Here is a 22,442-nt window from a genome sequence, read left to right on the forward strand (position 1 = left end):
TTGCTTACCCACATGCAGCTGCGTTTCACATGTGGGGTAAAAGCAGCCAATGCGAAGGGGATGGAGGAGCTTAATGTTAATCAGATGCATCCATCGCTTCAGGGGAGAACTGTACGTGCATAAATGTGTTGTACGGCTCAAATTTAGACAAGACGGGTGTCTTTTTATGATGGCATCTATGAAGGGAGCGTGTTTAATGTGCCGCTAAAGGTTTCTCCGAACAAATGGATTGCTGTGGTTTGTGTGGAGGTGGATACTGGAACAGGGTGGATTTAACCCAGTCAAAACAGAGCGCAGCAGTGCCACACGAGAGGGGATAGGAGCCCCTCTCATCCACCCCTCAAGCCCCATTGCCATGCTGGATGCTATTTGCAGAGGTATAATGCAGAACACTAACTGCATAATAGACACTATATGTGTGCATGGTTTCAATTTCTGCTGTAGAACAGAAAGAAAAAAGTTCTCCAAAGACGCGTGTGTCTGTGCATAAATGTGTTCTGATGTGCAGTCTCTGGTTTGAAATAACTGCTCGCATTAAAGTTGTCTCCCGTCTGTCTGTCGACACGTTTCGGCTCCGGCTCCGAGCTACTTTTACTCTGGCGCTCGGTGCTATAAAGTGACACTGTTTAATATAGGCCAGGAGGAATTTAAGGCTCCATTAAAAACCGCTTTTACACCGAGCTGAATTCACAGAAGCAGCAAAAAATAAACTTCTGCTGAAGATGATTTAAATGAATATAATTTTTATATTTACAACACAGAACTTCATGAGCTTAATCACCTGATAATGGAGGAAACATTAAAACCTCAATGGAAACAACACATCTAATCATCCCTGCATCATCATCATCAAAGCAATTTAAACAGCTGACAAAACAAGCAAATATAGCATATTAATATTGTCCATTATGTTGGCTGAATGAGCTTTCAGATCCGGGGCTGAGATGACATTTCGGCCCACTTTACTGCATTTGAGACTTTGTAGCCTTGAAATAGAAATTGCACGAGATGATATAAAGGAGCTCTCATATTTTAAACAAGGAACACATTCTCAGAGTCATGTTGCGGCAGAGTCAAAGTACAGGAACACTCACTGCCTTTCAGACGTTATTAGGACCATAAAAATAATCACATTCTTCTTTAACCACAAGAAACCGTCTTACATCGCTACTATTGAACAAAGCAGACAGGCACCATAAAACTACCAGGATTTTTTTTTTATTATTAATTGCATCCTTTTGGGGACAGCTTTGTACTCCCAAACAGCTTTGATCTGCTTTTGGTTTATGACGCCACACAAAGTGCCGTGCAGAAAGGCTGAGGCTTCTGCTCAGGCAGCAGGGCCGTCGTGCTCAAGGCTTTGGAAGGCTGTTTGCGCAGGCAGGGCCCCTCTACATTTGCATGGTAACCAGCCGAGCTGCGGCAGCGGAGCGAGCACCGAGGGGGAGGATGTTTTAATTAATGTTTGCTGATCCAGTCGGGAGAACCTGATGGACAAGACTGCAACGGTGGCTTGCCTGGGGCCATGAAACAAAGAATGACATGCCTTCTGAAAACACCTGAGCAGTAGGTTAGACACACATATCGTCTAGGCACACTTGTGTACACTGAAGGAGCTCCACATGCCTAGACACACACAGATACAAACACATAGAGACAAGTTCTGCCCCAGAACAGAAAGTATACTCCGCTAAGTATTTTTGTCGTCTTTGCTGCTGATTTCCTCATCATGCATCCGGCATTCGTCATTATAACAGCACCCCTCACCACACACACATACGCACACACACTTCTTTAGCTTTGTCACACACTACTATCATCCTTTAGCTGTGCTTAAACTGGAAACAGTGCTCATAACTGCCAATGACAACAGCAAGGAATGACATGCAGCAAATGAACATGAGAGAAAAAATATATTAGAAATAATTTCTGTGTAAAGCCGGTTCCAGGAGCAATATTGACTTCTGAAGTTTTTCTCACACTGCTTCAACATGACATCATCTCTCACCTATTTACCGACAGGGGAAGAGTTGTTTACAGCTCTGCATCTACTGAGCTTAGGATATTTTGAACTTGTGAAATGACATTTAGAAATTGTATTCACAACTTGTCTACAGGGGTTGAGGATCTAATTTAAGAGGTAAAAAAATAAATAAATGCGAGGATTTATAAAGTTCTGTACCCTGGTTTTCTGTCAGTGGCTGTTAGTATTTGCTCTTCAGACTTTGGTAAAACAGCTGTTAAATACAGATGTCCATTTTCATGTAAGAAATATATAAAAAACAACAACAAAACAACATTTCACTTCAATAAGTGATTTTAAGAGCATCTTGAAACATGTAGCAAAGAAGAATTGTCATTGTGCCTAAAAAGTTGTCACTCCATTTTCTCTGTTTACTATGTATTCTACTACTCTCCATTTTATTTTGATCAGTCGTATTATTTTTGCTTCCTTTGGCAAAGTTGCCTTTTGAAAAAGATTTCAGATCTCAATGGGACAGCAGATGGAACAAAAAAAACAAATAATTTACTATGTCAAAATAGATTGAGTAGTTGATTTAGATCATAACATCAATTTTCTTTTGAGTAAAAATAGTGTTTTCTTTGCCTACTTCTTATAATTGGCTATGAAAAACTGTTTCCGATTGTTTCTCGTTTTTATAAATAGCTTTCGACCCTTTTTATTTTCAGTTACATGTGAAAGAAACAAAAAATAAACAGTGTATTTACAGTCATATCTGAAAACTGACATTTTCTTATCAATTCAGACTGTTTCAATTCAGTGAGGTTGAAGTGGCAGCTTGTTTCATAGAAACGATATCCCTGCACAGAGAGCTCAACACCTGCTTGCATCAAGATAAGGCGAAACACGTCGTAACCCCAAAGGGACCCCCCGCCACCAAAAAGCACACGACTACCACCGTGTTTTCTCGCTCCTGTTTGCTTGCTTGGGTGTGTTCGCTCAGCTCCTACAGGAGAATGATGGGCGTGGGAGAAGGCCTCGGCGTGGTGGTGGGGGGTGAGCATGTTCGAGTTGGCGGGTTGAGTCTATTTGCATTTGGCACACAGACTGTACAAAGTATGCAAATAGCCAAACAATGACATTTGCTGTACTATTTTTCCTGTGATATTGCAGTCTCTCTGCAAAGTAAACAAAAAGACAGCATGCATGTTGATGCATTTGCGAGTGCGGGTGCTCAGACTCATGCACCTGCCAGGTGCATCTCTTTAAAAAAAAAAAAAAGAAGAAGAAGAAGAAAAAAGGTAATCACCACCCCCTCTTACTATACAGCGCCACGCCCATGCTCCACAAATCACATGAAAGGGCTCACCCTCAGTCCCAATTGCTCTCAAAGGCAACTTTGATGTTTGAAAATGGAGATGAGAGTCTTTGAAAGAAAGGCCTACAGGTGTATCAGTGCCAGGGGAGGGGTGGGGGAAACAGCAGCGTGTGAGACTCTGGTTGCTTTCCTCAACATCTGTAATCTACAAGGCACCAAAGCCAGAAGTCCTAAGAATCAAATCCGTCACCACCTAATTTCACATTCAGTCATTAAGACAGTCTGATTAAGTGTCATTTCAAACACATGACAATAGAAGAGCAGCAGTTTTATTGTACTCTTAAAGTTAATAGGTAAAAATTAACCTCTGTTGCGTCGACAGTGACTAGAGGCTGTGGCATGTTTCCTCCCCTTGGGTCACTGCCGACAAATCATGCATAGTCTTAGTGATTAGATGTAGAGCAAATATTGGCCTTATGATAAATCCACTGGAATGCAGTGGTGTGTGTTTTTTTAATATTTCAGGCTAAGACATTCACCACATTCTGAGGTTTTGAGGCTTGTGATGGGGGGCACAGATGAGCGTCTCCCTCCAGCGGTAATGCAGGATGTCAAGCCATTGTTTATTTTTCTCCTCTGCTACAGATATAAAGGCAGACATGAGAGCATGTGTGCTATGATTAGAGCCAGACCAATAAATTGCCCATAGATCGAAATCTGACCATTTTTTCTTAATTGAATCCGACTGTAGGTCAGCAGTGCAAATTCTGAAATTAAAAAGAAAAAAATCAGATTTTTTAATTTAATTAAAGTCAGCCAAAGATTAGGGAATAATTTTGTAAATTCCTATTATTTATTGTTGTGCTTAAGCCTATAATCTCTACAAATAAAAAATCTGGCAATTTTTTTTGAATTGACATAACCCTCAGAATAAGTTTATTTTTTTAAAGCAGAGTCAGCCAAAACTGGTCCGCAAATCAATTTATTAGTGCATCAATAATTCTGATGAATTTATTTATAGATGTTTAGACAGAAATATGGAAGCTTGTTAACTCCTCTTGCCACCTTAACCATCCTAAACGCTTTGAAGCCAACGCTCCATAAGACAGATTGTTACATAGCTTTGTTAATCTTCTTGCGGTTCTTACTACAAAAAAAATGGTGTCCTGTCACTGCAAAAAACAGGAGAAAAAGAGGAACATTGTTTGATGTTTTAAAAAGAAACAGCTAAATGCCACCTCCTCGGGCCAGCTGATGACTTTCAAAGACGCATGCAAAACAGCTTCAGGCTGCTTAAAATTTCCACATTATTTTTGCTGACGCCACACAGGGGATTAGCACTTAGTAGAAATTACCAAATAATTTACAGAGGACTCAGACGGTGTTTTTTTTTTCTCTGATGATGCAACCAGGCGTTTTCTGAGAATCAGATGAGAAGCCTGGCTCTCCTCTAAACTCACCAGCCAAGCGTCTTTCCTGTTTACTCACCTACCAGGGGAACTAAAATGCCCACTCTGTGTGCGCTCATTCTTCCTTATTTACACTGACTCTTACAGGAGGGGGCCATTGCCACCCTTCAGCTGTAATTCAGTAAAAGTTCTGATCTGTATTTAGAAAAATAAATAGTCCATCTTTCTAGACTGCTACATTATTACATTATTACATTAAATGGTTGGACGGTGCTGCGGGGGCGGCTGGAGGGAATGAAGCACCTGTTGGTTGCTGGGAAAGACGAAGCGTACCACCACCCTGCGGTTTGGATATTTACTTCTTCAGACCTGAATAGTTAGGAACAGCGAGCAAATAATAGGTACAGCGAGGTTCCAAAAGTGGAGAGGGATGCAGTCCTGGTGGCAAGCACAGAGCAAAGCCTTGATGGAAATTGCTGCAGAAAAACTTAGCTCAGTTTTGTAAGCTCACACCTGCAGCTCTGGCCCTCAAACAGTCCGGTGAATTCAGAGAAAGAGCTGAAGGTGAAGCGAGCGCATTGGAAAATTAATACATTTACATCTCTCACATGTACCGTGACTCACCTGGAATATCAGTTGTCAGTTCAGTGGAATTTTGTGCGAGCTGTGTGTTTGTTGAGAGCCAATGCATTAGTCGCTGCACTTTATTGTGTGCGATCTGGTGTGCATGGAGGTGTGAACATGAAGCTGTTTGACACATCTGCTGGCGTTGCATTGATGTATGTGACAGCAAGCAGTTTGCTGTCACATACATCTCACAGCTCTGCAAGAGCTGTGAGAAAGGTCTTGCTGCTTAGAGCAAGGTGCTGCTTAGAGCAACCTGAAAACATGCAAAAACCAACACAGACACACACACACACACACATTCACAACAACCTCATTCACCATTAGAGCTAAAATAACAAACTAGCAGCAGTTTACTGCTTTAATTTGAGCTGTCAGTGAAGCCAAAGAGGCCTTCTGTGTTCGACAAGGCCAAAACAGCAGCAGCAGCGGGGAAACAGCAACGTCTGCAGGCAAGGAGCCAAGAGGGCTGAAAAACAGCCCCATTTCTATCACCCCCCAACACGCCTGCCTTCCAAAACAAGACAGTTAAACACACACACACATCCACACACACATAAAGAACAAAGGAGGAATGATTGCTCTCAACTTGCTACGGGCTTTGCTGTATTGTTAAAGAATCCGGGTGCATTGGCTCCTATTCTGGCATCCCTGCACCCCATCCAGCCTGCCCGTACGTGTCTTTTTTTTTTTTTATAGGCCCGTCACTGCTTCTGTCCCCCACACACTGACACAAAAAGCACTTTATCCCCCCTTATCAGAAAAGGAAGGCTGTGCTCTTTGCTCAAACAGTCTCATGTAGCAACTTCCGCTGTGAGCGACTTGTTTTCAGGCCTGCGAGGGGGATTTTTCACACTGCTTATGTCCCCAGAGATTGTGATGCATCTGCCTGAGGGAGCAGATCCGAGCTGTGGTCGTACAGGATGAGCTACAGATAACTTCAGAAAGCCCAAACCGCGTTTCCATTAAACCCCTATTTGCAACCAAGTCCAGAGATTTTCTATTCCCGTTTGTGAGAAAAAGAAAAAATTGCTTCCCACATTTCATCTGTGATAACAGCACTGCCGTTTCATGCGTTCATATTGAAAGCGTTAGGAGTTATGTAAATTATTTTAAAGCAGGGAGATGTCTGTATGTGGCGAGCATTGACTCAATTTGGCCCAGACGAGACAGCCACAATCACCAACCAAGGGTAAAACCCACATCCCTCAGGGTCTGCCTCAAAACAAGAACTTTGATTTGCCCCACTGTAAATACTCAGTGGTGTGATTGGTGGCCTTGGCAAGCGGAGTGCCAAACATGCCGCCACCGCAGAGATGCTTTGTTAGCAAAGTGCCTGGAATAGAGGTAAAAAGGGAAGTAGAAGAAAAAAGGGTGGCGGAAAGCAGCGCGGTGGGAGCAAGAGCTCGAGGGGGGCGTTCAGGTCCGCTAGAGAGGAGGAAGAGGAAGACAGGTGTGCACTGCTTTGCTCAACAGATGTTGAAACGTCCTCAGCGTCTGTTGAGGGCAAACGGAAGTTTGCAGACAGGCAAGTAGGCCCCAGCGCTGAATGTGTTCAACTGTCGCTCCACATCGAGCTGACTGCTTTCAGAAGCAAGATAAGGATGCAGCTTGCGTTTTTTTCTTTTCTCAAGCTTTTAGCGCAAACAACACATCCAAGCTTATATGACCTACAAGTGAGGATCAATGCTATTTTTGTGCATTTTTTTCTCAAATAAAAGTGCATTTTTCACCATTTATAACCTTTTTACTTGTAACTCTGTGGCAACCATGCAAGACAATGCAGTCCAGGCAAAGTTTTCACTATGTTTGATGCATGCATCAAGTCCATTTATACAGTCGATGCAAATATTTATACTACAAATAAATTCTGTGAAGGTTTGGTTTCGAGCCAAAGCACTCCTTGCCCTTTGCTGCACAGATAGTGTGGAGAGGTCATGTTGTACTGTGTGTCTTCAAGGAGTGAGTTTTCATTGTTTATTTAAATGGAGACACAGGAGGAGAAGTTGAAAAAGGAATAAATGAAGAGAGGAAACACATCAGGCTGGGCCATCATTTAGATGTGGTTTCATGTTCAAGCCCTGGCAGTCACCTCACTGAGCAAACGGTCTCTGTGTCGAGCTGATATGGGCTTTGTGGAGGAAGGCCGGGGTGGATTTTACCGTTCATGTGGTCTTGCCTGCTCCCCCGCTTAAGAGTATGGTAAAAAGAAAAACAACTTTACCATACTTTCACTTTTCCTGCCTTCATGCGCTTCAAAGGCCTGGAGAGAAAGTGTCAAACAACTTGTCACGCTAGTCTGCAGCAATTATGCGAAACTATCAGGAAATAAAAAAAAGAAAAAAACAATTCACACACAAAACAAAGCAGGGAAGGGAACGGCACACCCAGTTCTTCAACACTCAGCCACTGCCTCTCAGTGCATCCTTAATACCAGACATTTTATATCAAGCATTTTATTTATTCTTCATAGACTTCCATAATGCTTTCAGTTGATGCGACCACTACCCTGAGAGGAGGCTAGTAAATCTACAACCTCCAGCATCCATTTTCGACGCTGGATGCATATTGAGCTGCTGTTTAGGCCTCATATGTGCATTGGCTCCCATCTCTCAGCTCTATCTTGTGGTTATGATATCATAGATAGAAAAAAAAGAACTAGGACATTCTCTACTAAGTGCACCCTGACACATTAAATATTCATCTGACCACGAAAACTCCCCCCTCTCTGAAATGGGGCTGCTGTGGAGCCCCCCTCTGGCCCTCGGCCCCACAGAGTCTAAGTCAAACGCAGGTGGTCAAACCACGAGCTGCGCATGAATACAGAACCAATCAGGCTAAAGGGTGAACGCCTTAACATGATACATGTTGTACATTAAGAGGTTTTACTTTCTTTTGTTTTCTTCGCACCAGAGTACAACATTTTTATTTCATTGCATCTCAGTGAACTAGAAAGTCATCAAAAAAGAAACGAAGTTTTTCTATGTTATATAAATTATTTTACAAACAAAAATAGTTCAGGAATTTTCTTCTAATAATTTTGATAATTGTCTCAATTACAGAACGTGTCGGTTTTTAAATTTAAATATAAAAAAATAATAAATGTAATTGCGCTACAGAAATATCTGCTCACTGTAAACTTAGTTGAGGCTTGTTTTTTTTTATTAGTTATGGAAACAATCTTGCAACTGCAGTTTGCCTTTACGGTGTTGGATCTGCTAAGGTATCAAGAAGTTGATTTAAGCTGCAGCTTTTACTCCACAGTTTGCTTCCACCGCTTCAATTGTCCCTGTTGGTTGTTCACCTTTTTTGTGACACTGTTGCCTTCCAGTGCTGAAAGGTACAGCATTGTGATCAGCCAGATTATTTACAAATGACCTTTGGTGGCTCACCATCCTTATGTTGGTTGTACTTTATAGCCTGCTGGGACACTGTTACTGTTCTCCATGATTGATAATGTTTCTGTAAAGCAGGCTGTAGTTTGTGCATCTTTGTGTGCCATAGTTTTTCCTTCAATTTAACATTTCCACAATGCACTGAAGAAGCTCTTCATTAAGAACCAGCTTCTTGAATACCAGGTTTTCTTTAGTTGGAAGTCATAATAATAATAAAAAAACACTAAGTAACGATTCTATATGGGTTTCACTTTTACAGCTGATAAAAAAACAATCAACTTTTAGATGATATTCTAACTGTTTCAGATGGACTTGTAGCAGGTGTGCAAGAGACAAAGAGTTTGCTCATGTAAACTGATCAGAGAAATTTCTCAGCCAAGAGACCAACACTGAATCTTCTTGGACAACTGCCGTTCCACGATTGCTATCCCCATTATGACTAGGGGAAAGAAAAATAAATACTCTTGTCATAGAACTATTCAGAAAAAAAAATCTGTAAATAAAATGTTAATTTTATCCAAGCAAAGAAAGAAAAGAGGATAGAAAACAGAGGAAAAGACAGTTTTTATCTGCCTATCAGTTGATTAGTGGTGTTAACAGTAACTGTGGGTCCTGGGTTAATGGGCTCCAGGCCTTGTTCTAATGATGCATCTAAAATTCCCACTCCTGAAAAAAATAAAAAAGCACACACACATATCAAACTAAACCCCCCCTGCTGGAAGCTGTGAACACTGTCGCCACATGCAGCGTATGAGTTTGTGCGTGTGTGTCCCTGCCAGCTGGAACCAGGCCACGGGATCTGCAGCTCGAGTGTGTGTGTGTGTGTGTGTGTGTGTGTGTGTGTGCGCGCGCATTTGTGTGCGGTTGAATGATTACTTTCATCTCTAAAGAGCCAATTCATCTCAGACCACCACTGGAAACAGAAAAACTGACCAATTATATATTTTTTCCCCTCTGCGGCATCTGCTTTTTCTTTCCAGCCAGAGAGCAATGGGATGTATCATTTCCCTGACCTCAGCCGTTTGAGGTGGTGTAAATCTCTTAATAACTACGCAAGGACACATATAGGGGCTATATTTGGAGGGCTGCTACCCATAGGCTGGCAGTACTCTGGTCTGGAGTCGACAGTGGTCTCTGTGTGTCAGAGACAGAAAACACCAACCTCCATTCCTTCCACTGCAGTTTAAAGAGAAGACAGACCGACTGGAAAGCGTCTGAATAAAGAGATATCCCAGAGTGCACAAAGACGGGGGTGGTGTTCCTGAGTAACGGCAAAGACCAAAGTGGTGCAGCGGCTGAGTTGGTGTCATAATGTTCAGGAAATCAAGCTGCTTTACAACAGCAGAAAAACAGCAGTTTCTGCTCCAGCAGATTAGTCATAACTGAATTTTTCTCAGACTTGTTAAGTTCAAGGTTACTGCTGATCAGAACATGTGAAAAAAAACAAACATCCTGGAGTTGTCACTGCTAGATTCTCGCTCATTGTGGATCGTTTAACATGTATTTTCTCCATGGAGCCAGACACTCTCACACTCTGGACTTGAAAGCCTTTCTTATTGTCATTTTTGTTTAGTTTTTTTATGGCAATGATGTGCTTGTGGTTAGTTTTAATTAAGCGTGTAGCTAAGGTACTCACTTCTGACCTATGAATCATTCAGGCATTAAAAATTAGCGTTGGTATTAGTTCTTGCAATATTAAAATAACTTGACATTTCCCGTCAAAGTGAAGTTTGTCTCATAAAGCAACACCTAATTGCTGTTGGCTGGTGAAATAATGGCACTTTCTGGAAACACAGTAAGGAAGCTGAAAGTGTAATTCCAAACCTTATTAGACTTTAGGAGTGAAGGATAAAAAACAATTACTTGCACTTTACAGTTTGTGTCTCATTAAATCAGGGTTGCATTTAGCACAGAACAATCTTTCTTCGAGAATATTTTCATTTAGCTTTTAACTACATATATTTAACAATTCAATTACCAAAGCCTATTATTTTCCAACTTGCAGCTTTAACTTTTGAGACAAATATAACATCCCATAATTGCAAGCAGTTAATGAGTCTCAGATATAAAGCTGCATGTTTCAAGCCTATCTATATTTGAGACTTTTATTTTGAAATGGGAAAGGAAGCAGCTCTTTAATTATTCTGGGGTGCTAATAAAAGTGGCTAATAAATACCTTTCAATGGATTCACAAACAGCACAAGCATTGAAGAAGAATCCTGCACTTTAAATTGTAGATCTGATTGTATTTAAATTATATCCAGTTCATAATATTACATACTGAATGAATAGGCCTGTGCTAGCTAATTATCCACTGAACATAGATTCTTAAAAAAAAAAAAGTTTGAGCTTTAAAAATCATATTTGTTAGAACACAAAGAGCAAGCATTGACTTTTGTCTTCAGAACAAACTTCAAATTAGACAAGCAAGAAACCTGTTAAATATTTAAGCCTGAACAGGGCTATTCTTGATTATAGATTTTATAAATACAAACGGATACAATTTGCTAAAATATAGTGATTTGCGGTTTCTCAAAAAAACAACAACTTAAATCTTGTTCTTGGAACTCGGTATCATGCATCATCTCATGAGGTGGATGTATCGTTATGCCCCAATTAAAAATCTCTTAAACTTCAGTAAAATACTGGTCTCTTGTTGACAGCCTTGAGACAAACTAACAAAGAGCTCATTTTTAATTTTATCTTCAGGCAATTTGTTTTCAAATTACTTATCACAAAACACAACTTGTTCGCATTTTTTCAGTAACATCTATTAAAATACTGAAAAAGTGTGACAGACATACACTGGTATCTTTACACCAGCTTCCACTGATTCCCAAAGAAATCTTTGAAGTCCATTAACACAATCTATGTCCATATAAAAAGAATCTATTTCTCACAAACGCATCTTGAGGATATTGTTTGAGGCCGATCACTGTGCTAAATACTGTTAATTTAGGCACATGGATAGTAAATAGGAGAAAGCATAAATCAATTGGAAAAAGACTGCAAACGTGATTGATCAAAATGTATTTTTTGTCCTATTCATTAGATGCATACAAAAACTAACACATCATTTTCAGATTAAACATAGCATCCACTCTTGAGTTTATTAAAAATCAATAAAAAGTTAGAGACATCTTCTTTGATGCACATATCATGGGGTAACCTTATATATGTGAAGCTATACATTTATATATATATTTGTATGTATAAGACTTGACATTTCTGTATAATCTTTAAGATGAAGATTGAAAGGAGGCAGTGGGTCCAAACAAATGGACAGAGCGGTAAACAGGAGGAAACTTTACCCATGGGTCAGCCTCAGAGGGAAGATATATTGCCCATGGGTCAGTGGAGAGAAAGGACGGGCAAAATCCATATTGGTCCGTCTGCCTTGCCCTCTTTATATTGTGATAAAATATTCAAATCCAGCCATTACTTCACATTAGGCTACTCTGTAGAGATGCCAGGGAGAAAACCACAGAATGTATACATGCTGGTTGACACACAGTTTTGGTGCATTGATAGTTACATTAAAATCTCTTCCCCCCATTAGAGGCATCCGGACTCACGTCTGGCATTTAAGGTGTGTTCACATGTAAAGCATGTGCATGTGCGAATACACATGCGTCTGTCCATGTAAAAGGCACAATCAGAGTTAATTTTTTCTCTTACCATTTCCCAGAAGGGGACTGCAGAGTGATAAGGGCACTAAGTGTGTTGGTTAGTTTTCTAGGTGCAGCAGAAATGCGTCACTTCTCCTTCCCCGACTTCACCTCCTGAACACATATGTGCACATAAACATCTCTTTCTGTGTTTTTTCTTTGCTGTGTTGAAGACTGATGACTGTAAGGTCTCATAACCTTGTTTGGGTGTTTCCTTCTCACTAAGTGCTGTGTCAGTCAGACCTGAATTTGTGTTGGTGCGGGGGTGTGTGTGTGAGAGAGAGAGAGCGCAAGATAGAGGGATGTTATTAGAGGTAGATACAGCCACATTGTACTGTTTTTCAAATAAGGTAGCACAGATAAAGATCATTTAACCTCATTACTTTTCAGAGACTCCTAATGCAATAATTTGTACTTTATTAGACATCAGTTTCAGGGAAAACAACATTCCTGCAGGAATTATTTTCAACCACTTACACCATCGTTATCTGTGGGTGACGTGGCAGCAGGTGCAGCTTGGGCAACATTTAGTGTCTAGCCAGTGTATTTCAAGGTCTGCTGACATTCTAATAATATTTGTGTGTTTGGCAGCTGAAAACATGGCAACAGTAACTTCCTATGTACATATGTTTTCCTTGGATTAATCTAAAAGTAGATTGGGGGTCCAGTTTCAATTTCTTAGTTTTCTCAAATTCAGAATGTAATTGTTACATAAAGATTATTCCCAATGATTCAGATGAAAAAGTGAAACTCATTACCTAGATTCATTTCACACTTTTAAATAGATATGTTTCAAGCACCGGCGATGGCATAAAGCTAATGAAAACAATAATTAGCTTCTCAGGAGATTTTAATATTACAGAACAATTTAAAACATATTTTTAATACAGGACTCTTCTAGCCTACACAAACATGGTAAGACCACTGACTTTGGCAGTTGCCATAATAAGTTGGCTTTATAAAGTGCTGTATTCAAGGATATTATTGGAAAGTTGTGTGGAAGGAAAAAGTGTCATAAGACATAAAAGTGCACAAGTTACAAAAGTAATCGCAGCTTTGCAGAGATTGTAAACCAAGCTCTATTTAAGAAGTTGGGAGAGATTTACAAGGCAACTGCAGCTGAAGTTTGTGCTCCAAAACTCAGGAACCGGAGCTAAAACTATTACAATCCTTAAATTTAACTGCTCCTCAATCAGAAACATCTTCTAAACCACCGTACCTTGGCTAGGGAGAAAAGGACCTGCACCACTGCCCAGAGATCCAAATTACAATTCAGCAGTTTTATTTAGAAATTCAGATCCTAGTGCCTGGAGGAACAACAGAGAGGCTCCAAGTTAATGAGGTTTATTCAGAAGTTTCAGTCAGTGCTGATTTGATCAGTCATGTTATTTACTAGTTTTGGCTCACTGCGTTTGTTCAAGTTCAAAATTAGTAGAGCTGTCTTCCAGGAAATTTTAAATACTGTACAGCAGAAGGTCCACTTTTTCTTCCACTCAACATTCCACCGAAATGCTTGGACACAGTTATCTAAACATCCAGCTTTTTACCCTCATTGTGAAAGGTCTTCTGGACAACTTGACATCATAAATCTCTGAAATACAAGTTTCACTTTTTGATCCAAATCAGTGAAAGAAATCAGCTTCTCAGTGATATTACTATTCTATTAGTAATCTGCTCTTGTATCCAAGAAAAAGATCAACGTGGCTTCAGGATGTTTAAAACTGTCCCTCAGCCATTGTGAAGGAAATAAAATATGCATGGTCCTCCATCTTGCAGGACACAGAGTGAAGATGGAAGACACCACGAAGATGCAGTTTTCCGACCGGCTGTCAGAAATCGAGCGCTACCAGCGGACTATGCGGATAGGCCCGGTGAACAACAATCCACGCCCCATCCACCAGACACACCTCAGTACCACACAAGGTGAGGACTTCAAATGGTAGCAGCGGCTTCCTCAAAATAAAAACCACAACAACAAAAAGTCACCTCACTTTGAGGGAAATTGGTTTAAAGTAATCTGAACCACAAATCTGTGTACACATAAAGTTCTGTCGAGGGCTTAAAGTCAAGGGGGGGATTTTTAAGTTCTGGGTGGCAGAGAGTGTGTGTGAAGGTGTGTTTGTGGACGGGCTTGCAGGGAGCTTCAGTTCTGTCCTGGGATAACTAGCGGTAAAGAGAATCAACTGCCAGGTGACACAGCCGGTCCTGCCGTCGGATTTGGCTGAACCTCACATTACAGGAATGTAACAGCCGTCCGCTACCTTGGCACTCGCGTCACTCTCAGACTGGCCGAGTGTGTGGGGGTGGGAGGAAGGCTGTGACTTAGGCTGAGGTGGTGCGATCGTTTTATTACAAGTGTTTGTGTGCGATTTGAGAACAGCTGCCTGGATGACGACTGGGCTGAGGATGACTCTTCATTCCTCATCATGTGTCAGAGGCTCTTCAGCGGGATATCAGGGAGGATGAGGGATGAAGGCATTCACTCCCCTCCCACCTACTCCTCTGTTCTCATGCAGGCTAATGATTGTCATTACCTTTGAGCGAGTGTGTTGCTGTGGACAGGAGGGCTTGTTTGGGAGCTGTACGTGGGTGCAGCCCTATCTCAGAGCATCACAGCCATACAGTGTTTGGCCTTGTGCTTAAGCTTAGGCAGCGCTGAATCACCAGTTTAGGCCTAATCTAACAGCTGACTGCTGGGAACACTGGGTCTTTTACTCCTGCTCCCCCATGTCCTTACTTTCTGTTGATGCTAATGTTGTTCCCTCCACATCCTGTACCGGGATGAAAAACACATCAGCCATTTTAGAAACAGCAGCTACCGGTAAACTTAGAAAATAGTTTACCCTTTTCATTTTTTTTATATTTTTAAGTACAGTGCACAATGCCACCACTGTGATGTTAATTTTCTGTTTTGGCAGAAGCTCTGTGGGTTGTCTGCCAGCAGAAAGCCCCCTGCGGCTAAGCTTAAACTGGGAGCTTTAAGCTTCTGAGGCCCGTCTTGAATATGCGGGGCGCAGAGGTGTGCAGACACAGTCCAGACGGCAGACTCCTCGCGCAGGATTAGGGCGGGAATTAAAGCATCACAGGCTTTTGGGGCTTCAAAGGGCTGCAGTGTTGCAACACACACTTCTGCGGTGCATAAACGCAGAGCCGACAAAACATGTTAACATCAGCTGGAAGTGTCAGAGACGCTGAAGGCCTTGAGCTTCATGTTACAGCTGCAGAGGAGGGGAAGGGCCATAAAAACCACACACCTTAATCTGTGGTATTAGCGTCGTGTACGCCGCACCGCAGGGCAGGAGTGGTAAAATAATTAAATAACAGAGTAAGATGGTCCTCCCACCCACTTCACAGTCTCTTCTGAGCAGCATCCAGTACATGTAGACGACAAGGGCTGCAGAATTAGAAGCAAAGCTCAAACAAAAATAGACCTGCTATAATAAATCCCATCTAGAGACGCAGGGAGGTGTTTACATATCAACAACACGCACTCCTCTGCTTTTTTCAGCCTCGCCAGACGCTGTTGTGCTCCGCTGATACTTTACATCGCGGGGCCTGTTTGTTTGAGTATCGCCGGGTGATAGATCGCCCATCAGCAAGTTATAATTAAATGGATTCCCGTCTCGCTGTTACAAAAGATGTTTTCCATTATCCTACATTTTCCCCCCTCGAGAACGACGAAAAAAAGAATAGGAAAATATGGTGTCACCTCTCCTCAAAGCTCTCTTGCTTCATTTTGTTGACTGAGCTGTGAAATACTGTCTGTTCTGTTGTCAGCAGGACGCGTCTTCAGACATCTGTGCAAAATCTTAAATCACACAATTGCACCATGGGCACATAGAAAATAAAAAACACACTGTTTCTCACACACAGAATGGTGTTGTAAGTTTTCTGCTAGCACCCGAGACAGACGGGGTAATTAAGAGCTCATTACAGTGCATGCAGTGACAAGATTCCTGCACGCTGGCAGACGCTTCATTCGCTGCTTGTTTTTGTTCTTCAGTGGCCACAGGTAAGCCTGCTAGACATGTGGAATGATTCTCAGTCAGGGCGGAGGGGTGTGTGTGTGTGTGTGTGTGCGCACGCGTTTGAAAATGTGTGGTTCGCCGAGTTCAGCCAAGCAAATCTGACACTCAGACAATCAAGCACTAAATTGTTATTCTGGTTTTCAAAACCTCAAGCGAGATACATGTGTAGCCGACTGTGTCTGTGGGTGGCATTGTTTGCTTTTTTTCCTCTTCCAGGTTGATGTGAGTTTGACAGCATTTTATAGTGTGTACACAGGTATTTCCAGTCTGTAAGAAAAACAAAAAGTATGATTGAAGAAGTGATTTAGCTTAAAGGATGGAAAAAAGAGGAAAGAAGATTTCAGTTTTTACCTTAATCCAGACAAAACTCAACCACCTCCTGGCACGAGCTCTAACAGATGGCCGAGAAGACAGAACATTTTTTAACTGAAACTCGCTTTAGCAATAGAGAAAGAGGGAAGAAAGGAAACGCAGCACCAATTTAATCATCCAAACAGAAAGTGCTGGCACTTTTGAGGTGGTATCGTTTGACATGTTATTTGTTCCAACACCTGTGTGTTCCCCCTCTGAAGATGAATATCAGACCCAAAGCATAACGTTCCACCATCCAGCGCTCTGAGCTTTGATGAGGGCTCAAAAGCGCCTTTCTGGGTGTCTCACAATGTGTGGTGATGGTTTTAATATCAGCTGCAGAAATCTTGCAGAACTGATACATTCTCCCCCAAGTTCCTTTTTTTCAAACCATACTCACTTTTTGTCCTAACAATGCCTTGCAAAGAAGACATTTAGTCAGGTTACTGCCACAAACTTAAAGATATTTTATTTTGACACAAAATAGTTAATAAATATGAAGTAGTAGAAAAACAAAATGGGTTTCAAAGTTTTTTTTCTTTCTTTTTTTACATAAACCTGTAAATGTGGTGTGCATTTGTATTCAACCCCTTTTACTCTGATTCTACTAAATAAAATTAACTGTTACCAGATTACTAAACAGACATGATAGGTCTTAACTGTACAAAACTATATTAACTGGGAAAGTAAATAATTATTCAAAGATTCACTCAAATCTGACCTTTTAGTGAGAATAACAAAAAAAAAAAAAAAAATACTCCACATCACACATGACCACAAACACATCATGACCACAGTGAAACATAGTGGTGCCAGTGTCATGCTGTGGGAATGTTTTCCTTCAGCCTAAGAAGACACAAATGGTAGATCTAAATCAAAATAAATTGATTTGTTAGCCTGGTCAAAGTTCAATGGCAAAAGCTAAAGACAGTCTTTAGAAAGACTTGAAAAGATGGAGGTATTTTCTATGGAAAATTTGGCAACAATTTTCATGTGTGAGTGAGCAAAATCAGCATAAGTATGAGAGGCAACAATTCAGGGCTCTTTAATATTAATGTGTGCCTTTACAGATTTTTATTTGAAACCCACATAGAATTTTTCTACCACTTCATAATTTTCTGCTACTTTGTGTTGATCTATCACATAAAAAGCCCAATAAATCAGACCAAAGTATGAATATTTTGTAAAGCATTTTACATTAAAAAAAAGAGCAAATCCATTCCATGTATGACACTTAATACAAATGTTGTTACTTCTGGCTTCATTTCGCTTAACTGGCACTCATCTGCTGCAGCTGTGCTTTGGCAGTCTCTCTCGGTATCTTAACATCGTGGCCTCTGGCCTGGACTTAACTTGAGAAGATTTTAATGCAGTCGTACCGCCTCCCGGCCTGTCCACAACGACCACAGTGTTTACTCCGCATAAACAAGCTAGCTGGACCCCCTGGTTTGAGGAGGCAGCGCTGCCGCCTCGGCTGGGAGGCGCACAACTAATTTACACTCCAAGAGTGACATGATAAGCCAATTAGAAGCGGTAGTGGGGCAGGAAATTAGCACCGTCCGGTAGCGGCCGGGATATTTGAGAGGAGGCATTTTGCTCATTAAGTTTCTGCCAAACCAAAGCAGGAGGCGCAGAGGCTAATACTACAGAAAAGAACAAGGAATCTGGAACAGCCCTTTAGGCGCTCCGCTTTACTTCTGCACTTCAATATTTACATAATATGCCAGCGGCTGCCAGAGAGTTTATTTGTCATGGTGCCTGAAAGTTTTATTTGTGGTTAGTTTTCTTTTTCTTTTCTTTTTTTTGTCACCCAGAAATGAATTTTCAAACTGAAAATGTTTCTGTCCAAAAAGAAATCTTTTGAAGCCATCAACTGTGTGAAAAACAATGAAAAAGGAGAAGTGAGAGTGAGTGGATTTTTTTTTTTTTTTTTTTTAAACCAGACTCGGCTGTTTGTGTAAGTCATAACTTCACATCAGAGTGAGGCTGAGTCTTACATTTCAGCAATTACAGAAACTACATGTATCCCATGAACAGTCTCTATTGAGTCCGGGGTGAGACGGGAAGGGCGGGCAGACGACCAGCTCTCAAAGAGAACGTAGGATTTTTCAGCCCATGTGTTTGTTTTTGCTCACGTTATAAGTGAGGGCTCAAAAGACGTATCAAATGTCCCGCATAGCTGAGCCAAGGCCATGTTCCTCCCCTCTGTAACACGCGCTCTTTTTCTCTCTCGCTCTGCTTTCCTCGGTCTTTCTTTCTGTCTTCCTCTCTCCCTCACACACATTCTCTCCCCTGTGTGACGCCTAAGGCCTGAGCGAAACAGGAAGTCAGCACAAGGACCAGTATTCACTGTGTCTCAATGACACGCTTCATTACGCCAAATTCATTACATGTCTCAGAGGCGTTGCTAGATCTGGAGTCATGAGGATGGGACGCCATTTTGGCTCAAGCAACATCTCAGCCATCCCTTTCATCTGCACATAAACTTCAAAAGCAGAAGGGTTTATTCTTGTCATCCCCAAAAATTGCACTGGAACCATCCCAGAGTGGCCTAATTAGTGACGCAGTCAACACTTCACCATTCCCTGCTCCGCAGCTCCTCCTAGGGGGGCTGGTCCTCCTATTAACAGGGGTAATCTGTGCCTCTGGTATTGATGTTGTCTGCTGGCCAATCAAAATATTTGAAGGAAATGTTTATTTTCTTGAGCGAATCGCACCAGCTGCTTGCAAGCTTTTCTGAATAAGGCCATTTATGTGTAAGAATTTGCCATTGTGAGGCATAGTGCGGGACCTCTCGGTGGCTGAGTGCTGATTTGGACATTTGCAAAGGAAGTGGAGGGGCTCCAGGGGAAGCAAAGATCTTACACAAGCTGTGGCTGAAAACCCTAGTGCCACCCCCACGCCACCCACTACTCCCATCTCTGCCCTTTGGCATCATTCGAAGAACTACTTGTCACAATGAGAGATTGGAAGTTTACTTAATTGTTCTATCAGAATCATGGCTGTTTGCTTGTGCGTTAAAAAGAAAAAACAGGATACCGTGTGATACGTTTGTAAACACAGCTTCGTGCAAGTTGTCTGGTAGCAAATATGCCATCTCAGACTTTGAATAAATACTAACTGTTTGCCCCAAGTCCGTTGCGGTGTAGCCTTCAGGTGTGAAGCTGGGTCCCACGCGTTGGGCCAGCAGGTCCTTGACCTTTCCTTCACTTCCTGACAGCTTTGCTGGACAGGCTACCGAGTGTCTTACACAGAGATCTCACCTCCTCCAGTGTCTCGCTGGAAGGGCCCAAAAATACCTCATATGCACCCACGGAGCGTGTTTTTTCCAAGCCTGGTCTCACAGTGGTGAGAAACCCACCCCCTTCTCTTCCCAGTCTTCACTGCTTAGTCAGCAGAGGCCAACCTGTGACAGGAACAAACATCTCAAAACCACCAGGTGTGAGGACAGTTTGGACCATTCTGTCATAAAGAAGGCTATTTGGATTGTGTTTCAGGTTCCCAAGCCAAATACAATGATTTCATTACTATAAACATCAAGCATTTACAACCCATACATGCGTTTGTGTATTCAAATTTTAAAATCAGGCGGAAATTGCTACAGTTTCTGACAAAGGGCATAAATACCTTTTTTTTTTTAGCTTTTGATTTAAAACTGTCATGTTTTTTTAAGGTTCTGAGATTATACAAAAAAAAAAAGTATTAATTCTATAATTTTACATTGCGAATGTTCTCAAATCTAAACAGATTTAAAATTATATATACGGGCTCAAATAAATGAATACACCAATGCAATTTAACTTACCGTCATGTGTTTTTGCTTGTTGCACTCTGACTGGACACCTTTTAAGTCCCCAACTAGTTTCTAACATCATTCTGACTGGATATTTGTTGTAGGGAATATTTGTGTGCACAAGAATTGGGTGCCAAAGTATATATTAGTCATATAAGCAGATCACAGTTTAACCTTCTGGTTCCTGTGTGTTTTGCTGCAGGTCTGTGGCCGGAGCAAATGGATACACCCACTCTGAAGACCTGTAAGGTGGAGGAAGATCTCAGATCATGGCCAGGTGAGGGACTGATTTCTCCCTTTTTATGTTTCCGTATCAACACAACTCCATGACTCTCCTTTGAGATTCTGGATTTGGAAAAACAAGCATACATGTAACGTAAGGGGTGAGGTCTGTTTTGATTTTGTCTGAAGAGCCTTACTACATCCCATTACATTCCACTAACACCACTACTGAGTCTCCCTCCTTCATCCCCTCCTACTCAGTCTTTCTTTCCTTTGTCTCTGGGTGATGTGGATCTTTGTTGCTTTCTTAGCAGCCCCCACTGCCACTAATCCATGCCTTACCCAGAAACCACCAACCCCACACCAGACGTGCTGAGTCATCCACTCACACTGTAAAGAGGACCCACTTTCAGACACAAAGAAGACTTTCAGGACAGGGTTTAGTAGTCTGACTAATGAGAACAGATGTATGACTTTTTAAGCTGCTACTTCCAAGATTTGAAACTAGTCATAGACACAAAAGACCGGTAGAGACTACAATAAATCAGAGGAGAATCATCTCCGAGGAAAGGATTTACTTAACAAATAAACATTGTAATCGTGCCACTGTGCCTGTTGATACATTAGTAAAATCTCAGGTTTTTCTATAATCACAAATTCCACTTCCCATTGCTTGTATTGCATGTCACAAGTGGAGAACATGCAAAGAGCCTGTGCTCTGGCATGATGAAGCGTTACCATAGATGAAGCTTTTGGTGCTGTTGACCGCGGTTCCACAGCAGAGAGGTGATTGTCATTTGCATTCAACTTGAAGCTCCGACTGCAAAGGCTTGACGCTTAAATAAACACCTGGAAATCATTTGTGTTCATTTCAGTCTCCTATTCTTTGGCATGCATAGCAGCAGCAGTCGCCGCCTTCTCATGCTTATCAACAGTGACTTCTCATCTTAATGGCATCCACTGTTCAAGCCACCCAAACCAGTCATTGAATCAGAATTTTTCTGATTAATCCTGAGACGCAGCCAAGTCCCTTCAGGAATATCACTGTAGCACGTAGCTGCACCAGCTGGAACTCTCTTTCCCTTTTTCCTTCCCTCCACCTTATTTGCCTGAGACACCATTCCCTGGGCCCTGCCTGTCACAGTTTGCATCAAGCCTGAGTAAACATTTCACAGGTGAGCGCCTGGATTTGCATCTTCCCATCACCAGCTACCACAGTCGGATAGACACATACACACATATATGCCCCGGTGCACAATTAAACACACATGGAGGCGATCGCTTCAATCCTGCCCTGATGCTAACAACCAAAATCAGTTTCTCCCGTAGGCAAATGAGACAAACCTCCGGGCCTATCTGGGTTACACGCTTGAGTGTAGACTAGTGGACTTCTTGAGCTATGTAGAAAGGAGGAAGGCTCCGCCCTTAAAAGAGTTTGCAGGACTCAGAAGCAGTGCAGAAAAAGAAGGGGTGCTGGAACACAATGTTCTCAATAAAATCCCTGATTCCCACCTACCCACTTCACAGACTGGGAACATCACAGACGGGATACGGTGCCAGCGAGCCCTCTGGGTTCCATCCCTTCTCCTCCTGTCCCTGCAATTTAGTCAACACGTTTCAGATGAGTCTAATGGAAATCATGTGTGGGGTTACAGGCAACTACTGCGAAGC

At 41.8% G+C, this 22,442-nt stretch overlaps 1 protein-coding gene across 2 annotated transcripts in view; it reads left to right on the forward strand.

Annotated features, from left to right (window-relative positions):
• runx3 (RUNX family transcription factor 3) overlaps window positions 1–22,442 on the forward strand; it is a 53,177-nt gene that overhangs the window by 25,228 nt on the left and 5,507 nt on the right. For both annotated transcript variants that reach the window (XM_055038249.1, XM_055038248.1), the window contains 2 exons: window positions 14,154–14,300; window positions 20,752–20,826. In XM_055038249.1, the coding sequence (XP_054894224.1) occupies window positions 14,154–14,300; window positions 20,752–20,826 (222 nt within the window). The remainder of the gene's footprint in view (window positions 1–14,153; window positions 14,301–20,751; window positions 20,827–22,442) is intronic.

The sequence above is a fragment of the Poeciliopsis prolifica genome, unplaced genomic scaffold (genome assembly GCF_027474105.1).
Source record: "Poeciliopsis prolifica strain line A6 unplaced genomic scaffold, Auburn_PproV2 SCAFFOLD013, whole genome shotgun sequence".
Lineage (NCBI taxonomy): Eukaryota > Metazoa > Chordata > Actinopteri > Cyprinodontiformes > Poeciliidae > Poeciliopsis > Poeciliopsis prolifica.